The sequence below is a fragment of the Notolepis coatsorum genome, assembly GCF_963971535.1.
Source record: "Notolepis coatsorum genome assembly, chromosome: 9".
Taxonomy (NCBI): Eukaryota; Metazoa; Chordata; class Actinopteri; order Aulopiformes; family Paralepididae; genus Notolepis; species Notolepis coatsorum.
In genome coordinates, this window is record NC_140173.1 from 120,086,474 (window position 1) to 120,098,505 (window position 12,032).

The 12,032-nt window shown below is 41.5% G+C and overlaps 1 protein-coding gene across 1 annotated transcript in view; it reads right to left on the reverse strand.

The window, feature by feature from the left end:
• The window catches only part of LOC311234940 (non-selective voltage-gated ion channel VDAC2-like), a 48,866-nt gene extending 38,651 nt beyond the window's left edge, over positions 1-10,215 (reverse strand). The window contains exons 1-4 of the mRNA XM_084322219.1: positions 10,127-10,215; positions 7,683-7,754; positions 7,487-7,536; positions 6,876-7,028 (exon numbers count right to left, since the gene is read on the reverse strand). Coding sequence (XP_084178345.1) covers positions 6,876-7,028; positions 7,487-7,536; positions 7,683-7,749 — 270 coding nt within the window. The 5' untranslated portion in view covers positions 7,750-7,754; positions 10,127-10,215. The remainder of the gene's footprint in view (positions 1-6,875; positions 7,029-7,486; positions 7,537-7,682; positions 7,755-10,126) is intronic.
• Between the last annotated feature and the right edge of the window lie 1,817 nt (positions 10,216-12,032).

Genomic DNA, 12,032 nt, shown 5'->3' on the forward strand with positions numbered 1-12,032 from the left:
ATGTTCAGTTCAACTTAGCTCGAAGGAAAGACTCTAATCAAAAAGGTTTAATGGACCCGTATGAGGCCATCGCTCTTACGGTAGGACTTTGTTTATAGAAGAGGAATGTAATACTATGCAAAACGAGAAATAAACTGATTTTACAAGCAGTAAGTTGCAAGCCACTTTCCTATGGGGAACCGTGACAATTAGTATTATCTTATTTGCATATTGTCTCGTTATTAGATAGATAGGTTGATACTATTGATCCCTGGAGGGAAATTTAAGTAGACCGTATTTAAGTATTGAAAAACGTCCTAATAGTGGGCTACTCACCTAATGCATGGCTGTGCTCTAGTTCCTGTTGCCTGATCAGCTTGTTCGTTGGCTGTCCATTTATAAATAAATTATAAATTGAAAGTCAACGAACAAGCTGATTATAAATTATAATGATTCGAACGTAGACAATTTCACATTATTTGTTAGAAGTGTCCGTGTCCCCGTCAATCATCACTGCCAGATCCGACTTAATTTAATCGGCTATGGTCTCTTATCGTCTCTCCACATCGGACGTGGTTGTCATAAGATGGACTGATATCCGCTCCGTTCTTCTTGCAGAGCTAAATTAGCGGCTTAAACTTATTGAAGTTCTTCTTTGACGATGCAATAGGCCACATTCGGCGGAGCGGAGCTAAGTTAACAATATACTCGTTATCACCATACATAAAGATTTTACGGGAGTAAGTACTTGATATCTTAGTCATAACCATAGTTGCAAGACGTTATAATGAAAGGTCTCGTTATCTTGCATCGTTTCTACTAGGGATGCACCGATATGAAAATTTGCCACCGATACCGATTGTTCAACTAACACAATCGGCCGATACCGATATTTGTGGCAAAAAAATATTTTTTAAATATTTTATTTTTTTTATGAAACTAGTGTATATTTGTGTTACAAATTGTGCTCACCGATATGAACATAGGCCTCTTTACTTACTTAAAAAAAGGAAACATCAAGAAATAGGACTATCTCTCTCCCAGTATGTTCTGCAGGGCTGCAGCTAGATACTAGTTCTCCCAGTATGGTCTACCAGCTGGGCTGCAGCTGGATACTATTGTCTCAACCAGAGTCTCAACCAATGAAATTTTGATTGACAGTCGATTCTGCCAATTACGTCACACACCGCTTGCACCCGCCTCTGCTGTTACCACCAATCGGCAAGCGCGTATACATTTTTTACTTCCGCTTTTGTCCGCCATTGATTTTGACGAGAGAGGTTTTCTAGAACAACGGCGGCGCGGCCGACGTTTAGCTTTTAGCTCCGCAGGATGACTTAAACGAGGCATAATGATTTTACTGCAACGATTGTTATGATAAAACAAAGCCTTTCTATACATGTCTGATTGAAAACTTTATTAACACTTTAGGTGCCGGGAAACGCCTAAACACGTCATTCCCGGCCATGCTCAAGTTGCCGAAGACGCTTTACAGCGTCTTTAATATCAATATTTCAAAAATCTGGGATCGGATTCATATGTCCCCTCCGCTGGCCTGAGATCCACCAGGAGGACCCACTGAGCTCTCTGGCGGTTCAGGAGCGCCATCTGGTGGCCGATCGGCGCAATCGCTTAACAGGAAGTGCCGTAGAGGTTGTGCTGGTCGCCCGTATTACTTCCGGGCACTCGCTATAGGTCCCGAGGCTCGATCTCGACACACTACATAGCGATCGATTGCCAATAACTCGATAAACAACATGATTTGGACGTATATACCATTATACAAGCTGGAGATGGACCGGGTAAATCTACATCCCATAATGATAAAATGTCTACTCTACGATGATCGCCCAACGGCGCGCGGAGACTGGGGTGAGTTTTAGCGTGTAAAGTTACCGTCTTCGATACTAACTGCTATTATCAACATTTGACCCACATTAGATGATTGGTATAATGCTGCCCACGGAATTATAAACGCCCCCTAGCCCATCCGGTCAACATCAGATGACGTGTAGTAACTTCTAGAAGTATGTCTAGTTGGAATTTTTTATATCGCGCTGATTGCCATAAAACTGTATTGCATCATCAATATAATGTATTTGGGGCTATAGATCACGTTCTGGAGAAAGCTGCAGAAAGAGATGAAAACATACTTATACAATGAAAAAGTTTAACGTTGCTACACAATGAACAATACATATAGGACTTTGAATGGGCCCTAATAATGGCAATGTAGCAATAGAATTTAAAAAGTTATAGCCCTGCAAAGAAGGGGACTTTCTCTATAGACAAATAGAGCCGGCAACCTACGGTTGATAATGAATTTAACCCATGGGAGCCAAAGTGTTAACAGATTGCAGAATGGGTAAAACTCAGGGCTCTATGAGCAACGGAAGGAACTGAGCTAGTATGAACACAGGCTTGCTACGTTCGGGTAAATAATATGCTGATGTTATTGAACATGTGTAACACTAACTATATAACGTTAATGCCACAAAACGAATGCCTTGTTAATCATAAGTAGTAACTTTGATGCAGTAGCTTGTGTGTGCATGTGTGGGGGACTGGGGACCGTTGTGGAGGTCGCGAGTGAACTTTTTTTTGCTACACAAATTGATGGATATTTATCGGCTACTGACATCGGCACATTCAAGCTTATCGGCCGATTGCAGTCAACAAGGCACTTATCGGCCGATACCGATACCCGACCGATACATCGGTGCACCCCTAGTTTCTACATAAGCAAGCACACGTTAAATTCCTTAGCGACCCGTGTTGTAAACGGACTGCACAGCGCGCACATTCGACACAGATATGAAACGAGTCATACGGAACTTATAACGGAGGCTGAAATTAGACCAATGAAGTGACATAAACTCACGACAGTAGTACACAACTACACATACAGACGCACAATTTTATCTAGATCGATTAACTGATAATCAAAACACACAGTCGAACTGGAAAGGTTTACCAAACATACACTCGCGGCATTCATAACTCGGACAATTATATTATTTATTATTAATGTCCCGCATTCGAAGAAAAGATATCCGGACCCTCATACGGTCATCTTCCATACGCTTAACCATAACATAACTGACTTACCCAAACAACGTGTTCCCGGGTCCACATTCACACACGAATCCGTACTCTCAAAACTTTAGAAAAACGTTGATACCCGAATACACAATCATCAGATGTCTGGAAGTTGACCCATGGTCCATTCAACCTTAATAAACGAACGGCCACCGGTCCATAACCGCATTCTATAGAAGAATAAGTCTATTTGTCGTGCAGATTAACACACACATGCAAGACCGACAGGAACACGTGCGTTACGTCACCAGCTCAGCTCTGACTGAGAGAGGGAAAGACAGATTGCCCTGCCCTCTGCTGGCGCGTGCTGTGCACTACAAGCAATGCCGTCCCTGGTATAACTCCACGTCAGTGTAATAGAAGGAAACGCATCTGTGATTTGACGCACAGTCTGTGACATCACGGTATTGAAAATCATACCGACGGGATTTCAAAATACCCTGGTATACCGCCCAAGCCTAATGCAGACATGGTCTTTAATCGCACTATAGACTACAACTACCAAGTAGAATAGCGTGGCCCAGATTCACTTCACGCAAATATTTTTTTTTCACACAGGCTATCGCACAGGGGCTACGCAGTAAATTCATTCATCGCAGACGGATTTTTTCATAGCACCGCGACATTATGTCGTACTGTACAGCCCTGGTTGTAGGCAAATTTAAAAAAACATTTTATCCAATTTGTATGGATTAATTTAGGAGTGAAATGCGAATTAATGGGTTGAAATCACTACTCGCAAGGGTGCCCCCAAATATTATTTTCCACTCGCACAGGCTATATTTAGGCTCAATATGCGATGCCCTTATCGCACTGTACAGCCCTGCATAGTAGTTGTGAAACTGATATTCAAAGATATTAGACAACTATTTTTACATAAGGCCCTATGAAATCTGCCATATTGGAATTGCTCTGTGGGATTGACATTTTTAAATGTGCCATTTAGATAATTGATGGGCCAAACCATATGACCAGATCTAATCAAATGTTTGGAAAAAACATGGAAACAGGACGTTGTGACTTGTGAATGTATTCGCCAAACTGGATAAATATGCTTGCCTTATAATAGCAAGGAGGCTTGTAAAGTTCTGAGTCATCTGGCCTCATGGTGGTGTATTTCTCATAAAACTAGAAACATGAGCAACTCCTGAGATTGAGAATTCGGGCCGTTCAGGGATATACCCTGCTGTCGGCCACAGACCGCAAATTGTTTCCACTGTTAACCGTTTCCATTGTTACTCAGCTGATCAAGAGTTGTGCCCTTCCTGATGACTTGTCGTACAGAACTTGTAAGTCGCTTTGGATAAAAGAGTCAGCTAAATGACAATATAATACCGATTGAGCGTTTGTTAGTATCATCTGACAAAGTATCGATCCAATCTCTTGGCATTAGGCCTAACCAGTGGTGCAGTCGTAATATGGGAACTGCCCAGACGCCACGTGCACACACGCTCCCGCGCATACATGTTCCCTCGCTTGCGCACAGAACAGATGATTATTATGCATAACAATGTTTTAAATGTAATAGTAGTTACAATTTCTTTAATTGAATTAACTTAAACTAGAAAAGTAAATACAAACTAAATTAACAATGTAACTTAGTTTACAGAAGGACAGTTTCCTTCAGACTGAAGCACAACTTAATGTCTCATCCTTCCAGTCGGGACCACAGATCAAGCAAACCCCCACCAATTGGTACAGGGCTTGTATTTTGTTTTGGCTCTTCTCGTTGTTATGCTATCGGTATCCTATTATTATGTAAAGTCTAGGTGATAAGTGCCGGCCGGGTACTTGGCGCACGGCGCAACGAGTCCAGTGACAATTGTGAACGCATTTGTGTGCGCGCATGCAATCACTAGGACCCCGTCTTACCACCACTGCACAACTGGGCCTAACAAAAATAATGGTTTGGTTCCGGTTGCCGACCTTAGGTGCGACCCAATTTATTTTGAGTAAAAAAAATACAGATATATATATATATTTTTTTTAAGTTTCATAATAGTCAAACATTTAGTATTATGGATATTAAACATGCTGGCAGAGTACATGCATCCATGTTGTTGTGAAATTTTTTATTAAATAAAGAAATTCCCTATCCATAGTCGCCATGGGAAAAAATGTAATTAAAAATAAATTCCCTACCTACCCATGGCCTTAACTGACAACCAACAGGAACCAAACAATATTTTCTTTTATGCCTTATTGAACAGCATAGACTTTGAACACTTGTTTGGAGTCACTGCTCGATTAATTATTATCACCACAATTATTTGATCGATATTGAAATCCTGATTATTAACACTTTGACTGCCGGGAGCCGTCTTTAGACGTCTTTGCTGGCCATGCTAAAGTTGCCGGGGGACGCTGTACGTCGTCTTTATATCAATATTTCAAAAATCTGCGATCGGATTCATAATGTCCCTCCGCTGGCCTGAGATACACCAGCAGGACCCACTGAGCTCTCTGGCGGTTCAGGAGCGCCATCTGGTGGCCGATCGCGCAACCGCTTAACAGGAAGCGCAGTAGAGGTTGTGCTAGATGTCCGTATTGCTTCCGGCCACTCGGGATAGGTTCCGGCACTCTAGCTCGTCACACTACATAGCGATCGATTGCCAATAACTCGATAAACAACATGATTTGGACGTATATACCATTATACAAGCTGGAGATGGACCGGGTAATAATATATCCCATAATGATAAAATTTCTACTCGACGATGATCGCCCAACGGCGCGCGGATACTGGGGTGAGTTTCAGCGTGTAACGTTACCGTCTTCGATAATAACTGATATTATCAACATTTGACCCACATTAGATGATTGGTATAACGCTGCCCACGGAATTATAAACGCCCCCTCGCCCATCCGGTCAACATCAGATGACGTGTAGTAACTTCTAGAAGTACGTCTAGTTGGAATTTTTTATATCGCGCTGATTGCCATCAAACTGTATTTCATCATCAATATAATGCATTTGGGGCTATATATCACGTTCTGGAGAAAGCTGCAGAAAGAGATGAAAACATACTTATACATTAGACCATACTTTACTATGAATATGTGAATGAAAAAGTTTAACGTTGCTACACAATGAACAATACATATAGGACTTTGAATGGGCCCTAATAATGGCAATGTAGCAATAGAATTTAAAAAGTTATAGCCCTGCAAAGAAGGGGACTTTCTCCATAGACAAATAGCGCTGGCAATCTATGGTATATCATTAATTTAACCTTAGGCAACCAAAGTGTTAAACACGATTACCCATTGATTTGAGATCATATGACGACGGAATTAGTTTTAACTTTCTTCTCGACCAAAGGCTACCCTTCTGTTACCCTTCTATAAGTTACGAAAGAAGTTTTCAAAATAAATGGAGAAACGCGCCATGGCTCCCCTCCCTCCTCCCTCTCAACACGAGCTGAAACTACCGCTTGGGGTGGAGCGCACTGCTGTGAAGGAAGGGTGCGCTGCATTTACAACACAAGACAAAATGAGAGCAACACGGCATACAGCACAATAATAATTCTCGATTATCTTGTTTTCATGATCGTGGGAAGCCAAAATCGTAACTCGAATAATTGCCCAAAATTCATGAAATGGACAAACTATCAAGATATTGGACTAAATGTTTCTTCATTACAGGGATGTAACACGCTTCTATGTGACACAATTAAGAAAGTCACGACTTTGCTATGGTTTCTAACATATTACATATGACTCCTGGTTCACCAATATCAATACCCTTTTCCAGTCTGGTATCAGGTTCATATCCAATACATCCTGAATTTTCATACCTTGTCTTCAATGGTGATCTCTGTTCCCAGGGTGTTGTCAGTGTTCCATTTCTCAGTGAAGGTCAGGCCGTACTCTGATCTCTTGTATTTGGTTTCCAGGCTGCCCACGATCTTGCTAGTGTCAGTGTTGGAGGAACCAGCCGTTTTGAATTCCTAAAGTAGAGACAACGAGAAGGTTCAAGAAAGGTGCACAGCAGCTTCATGAATAGGAGGGGGCGGGGTAGCATGCTCAACATAAATATTCAGTACTGTACAGTGGATGCACTCTGAACAAATGTGATTCAAATTAGGCTATGTATATACCTTATTCATGCATTTCATGTTTTATTCACAGGACATGGATCAGTTCCAAAACACTAAAGGAAGGCATGTTTTTTTTTTTTAACAGCTGTGTATTAAAGACAGTTTGTGCAAAGTGTATTGGCTTGTAATGACAAAATAAATGTGAAAATGAAGTTTATCCAAGTGCAATTATTATTTGTTATGTTTTGGCTGGGCTGTAACCATCAAAACTGTGGATTCACTCACAGACAGAAGTTCAAGGCCATTAGCATTTATACAGTGAAAGCCATTCTGCCATCCTCAAAACACAGAAAGAGAAGTAATCCTACCACTCCACTGCATGACTTTGTCTTGACATCGAGCTTCACCAGGCCAAATCCTGAAGATAGAATCGTTTAGTTAGTATTAAACCTACCTATCCATGACATTTGGTAACAGAACCATCTATAAAACTTGGTTTGGGTTCAACAAGGCTGCACTTCATTACCACTATGGTGTTTTGATCTAAAATGGAAGAGGCCATACCATAGCCTTTGTTGAAGATGTCCTTGGCAGACTTGCCCAGATCAGCATATGAGGGAGGCACAGCCATTCTACCTGCAGAGTGAAGGAAATGACAAAGAATGAAAGTTCAAAGTATTGATCCGGAGCCAAACATCCATTTTGAATCACAACATGGAGTCCTAATACGGATGTATACGCAATTGCATGTAAAGCAAAAACAATTCAGTATGGTTATGCGCAGACCACAAGTATGGTTGGACCAAGTGGTACCAGTTCTAGTATGGTTGGTACTACCCCGACATGCGGCACCCGAATTATGGGGATCCATGCAATTATACTGTAAGCAGTGTGGTGAAGCCATATCTATGCCCCTGGTTGTGGGCTCAGTCATATATATATATATATATATATATATATATATATATATATATATATATATATATATATAAAATACCCCAACATTAGGGGTGCAACAGCAGGCCAGAGGCCAATATCAGCTCCAAACACAGGTAGATGCTGATTATCCGAGTGGGTTTGATAAGTAGTCAGCATATCTGCAACTTGCTCTGCATGGTTGTTAAGTAATCTTAAACAGACAACTGTGCCACAAGCCTCATTCAGTGATGACCTCAAGTGTGGGGCATGCAATTATTAAGGCCTCCAGAATGTCTGCTTATAAAGCACCATCTTACAATCAATGGCAGGATCAGGGGCGTAGGGGTGGAGGGTGTCAACCCTGGGCCCCAAGTTGGGAGAGGGAGCTCAGAAAGTCTTAATTTTAAGAGTTCTAAAAAGATGGATTTTCCAGTGCAGACTATCGAGGCTCGAGTAGAATTGGACTTTTAAGAAGTTAAACATTTTGAAGGTGTGGTAACAATACGGTCATTTGTTTCTAGTATTGTATAATAGTTAAGTCACCTAATTTCTTGGGATTGTCTGGAGGTGTGTGCAATGCATATGAGACGTGGATGGGAGGGGGCACAGAGACACAGCATGTGTACAAATGCCCAGAATTTCTTGTTACACCTCGGGCAGGAATGACCAAAAACGTGCTTCATACTTCTTGTGGTCAGCACCCCTGAAGCTGGTAGTAGTACAGTTTTACTTATGTTTTGGTGAAGGAGCAGTCAATTAACAGTTTAATTTATTTACTTTTCCATTTTTGTATTAATGTATTGTTCCTCTTGACGTCATTGTACGTTAGAGCCAGCTCTCAATTACCTTTCAAGATGAAATAAAGATTGAATGAATCTTGACTTTAACCAATGGGGGTTTTGATCTCGAGTTTGTAGAATATATATGCTAGCCTACTTGTAGTTTCCTTGTGTTCAGCTTACACTCAAATAGCAAAAATACATTTAGCAATGCAGTCACCTAGAATGTTCGCTTGGGTCACATGGGGATAACTCCTGGGACATGGGGATAAGTAACCAACTCCTGGGGGCAACATTTTGCTGCCTGGATGTTGTCACAGCTGGCTAGCATACATGTCCTTGCAGCATCAGCACGTTTGACATGTCACTCAACCAACTAGTTGGTAGTTGCATATGATGTGGTCTGTAGCTACCCGTCACAACTCACTTTAGAGATGTGTAGACAAACATTGGTTTTATAATGAAGCCGTTTAGTTTGCTTCCTTCTGATGTTCCTTTCGGCCATGGTATTTTTGGTGAATTATATGAATATGTACTGTTGGACTGTGGTAATTCCATGTACGAATAAATAAGATGATGATGATGATGATGATGATGATGATGATGATGATGATGATGTGGGATCAGCATCAGTTTTATGACGCCTAGTCGATTCTGGGGCTGTAGAGACTAAACTAGGTCTACTGAAGGTTTTACTCATCAACGCATGTAATTTGGCATGCAGTTGGCTGCTGGCATACAACAACAACAATGTAAATGTCAGACAACAGGTGGGCAAGGTTAACAGAGTAAGGGAAGCCATTTTGACACATGTCAAGTTACCCAATGGCTAGTGGCTACCCTGCTATTAAAGGTTACCTAATCAATCAGTTAGCTGGAACAATCAGGCAAGACATGACCCCCACCAATGTCAGTCCCAACTAAATTGACTTGTTCGTTAACTAGCCAGTAGCCACCCTTCACAAGCAACTCCAGTTGGTTAACGTTAGGCCAACCTTAACTTAGCTAAAACATAACATACACGTGGAAACTCTTGAATCATCGTTATGATTCTTATAGTGTAACTTAGCGAACACGTTTCTTTCCTCATGCCCATGGCACGAAAGCTGTTAGCAAGTGTTAGTATTCTAGTTAGCTTGCTTGTTATCTTGACATGTGTCAGTTGCTGCAGCATGTGTAACGTTAGCTTAATGTTAGCTCGCTTTCCAAACGCCGGTGCGGAAAAACATGGCCCACTATTCACATTTCACACCTGTATATTATAGAATAACATTATGTCCACAACGGCATGGCGAACTATGTTTTTCTTACCGTTAAAAGATTGGGCTAGCGGTAAACTAAAGTGACTTAAATTCAGATGTTTCTCACACCGCACGGCCGACGCAGGCTTCACCGGTTGGAGGGCGAGCTGAAGGAGACTGCACAGTAATGAAATCCAGACCTATCACATCCTGACGCAGGACCCCGACGAGTCACATGCTTGCCTGTGTAGAAATTATTGCAGTGGATGATTTCATTATTGATTGATTGATTGATTGATTGATTGATTGATTGGAAACTTTATTAACAGATTGCAGAATGGGTACAATACAATACAGTGTACAGCTCAATACTAACAACTGCTAAGAGGATGAAGACCAGAAAAATACTTTCGTCTTGTTTACATAAGGGTCCTCCATTTCAATTCATCAAGACACTTATGACATACAAGACATACTATAATATATTATTATTATTATTATTATTATTATTATTATTATTATTATTATTATTATTATTATTATTATTATTATTATTATTATTATTATATCTTATCTTATAATAAGTTATAACACTATCATTTTGGGACACACGACGAAAGCCTTTTTCTGGTCTGCATCCTCTTAGCAGTTGTAGCAGTACTGCGGCATGGTCATGCTGGACCTACAAAAGGCCTTCGACACTGTCAATCACACCATTCTGTTTGACAAGCTAAAAGCAATTGGTTTTGATAGTCTATCAGTGAGCTGGATGCAATCCTACCTGAAGGGGAGAGAACAGATGGTGGAGGTAAACGGTACCCTACCCCCCCCCCCCCCCCTCACAGCGAGCTGTGGTGTTCCACAAGGAAGCATACTAAGACCGCTACTGTTCCTAATTTATGCAAATGACATGTCGTCAGCTTGTGACTGCAACTTGTTCCTGTTTGCGGACGACTCAGCCCTGCTGGTCTCTGACAAGAACAAGTTACAGGTTGAAAAAACCCTCAGCTCGGAACTAGGCAAAATCTGCATATGGCTCGCTGATAACAAACTATCATTACACATGGGCAAAACAGAGTCCATTCTCTTCGGTTCAAATAACAAACTCAGCAAGACCGACGGCTTCTCAGTTACAGTGGGTGACAATATTGTCACAAGGAAAGAAGAAATTACCTACCTGGGCTCCATCCTAGAGGCAAATCTTTCCTGTGACAAAATGGCATCCAATGTAATAAAAAAAGTCAACCAACGAACTCGATTCTTGTACCGGATCTCCTCACTGGTAAACAAGAATGCCCTGAAGACTCTGGCAGGAGCACTCATTCAAGGGTACTACGACTATGCTTGCACCTCATGGTACCAAAGCACCTCAAAGGCGCTAAAAAAACAAAATTACAAACATCTCAAAACAAACTGGTCAGACTACTACTTGACCTGACTCCTAGAACCCACCTCACCCCTGCCCACTTTGACAAACTAGGATGGCTTAGAGTAGACGACAGAGTACAGCAACTTGCAATGGGCCTGGTCTACAAGATACACTACAGTGCACCAAGGTACCCATGTACATGTCAAAATACTTCCCAAAGGTCAGTGAATACCACAATCACAACACCAGAGGGAGCTCCACAAATCATGTTAAACCCAGATTCGGCTCAAACAAGGGACTAAACACGTTTCGCAATTATGCCACATCAATGTGGAACGCCCTACCCAAAGCTGTAAAGGAATGTGAATCACTACTTTCAAAACCACTCTCAAGGAACACCTACGGGAGACTGCAATTCGAAACTGGCCCCTGTAAATGTCCTAACCCAACCTCATCCAATGTACAGTAAATTACCTAGTATGGTTGTCAATATCCCAATGTACAATTTTGCTTGTACAGTTGTAAAGTGTTCCCCCCCCCCCCCCCCCCCCCAACCCCACGACGAATCCCGATGGGCCGGAAACCAAAGTGAGCTGGTCCAAAAAAA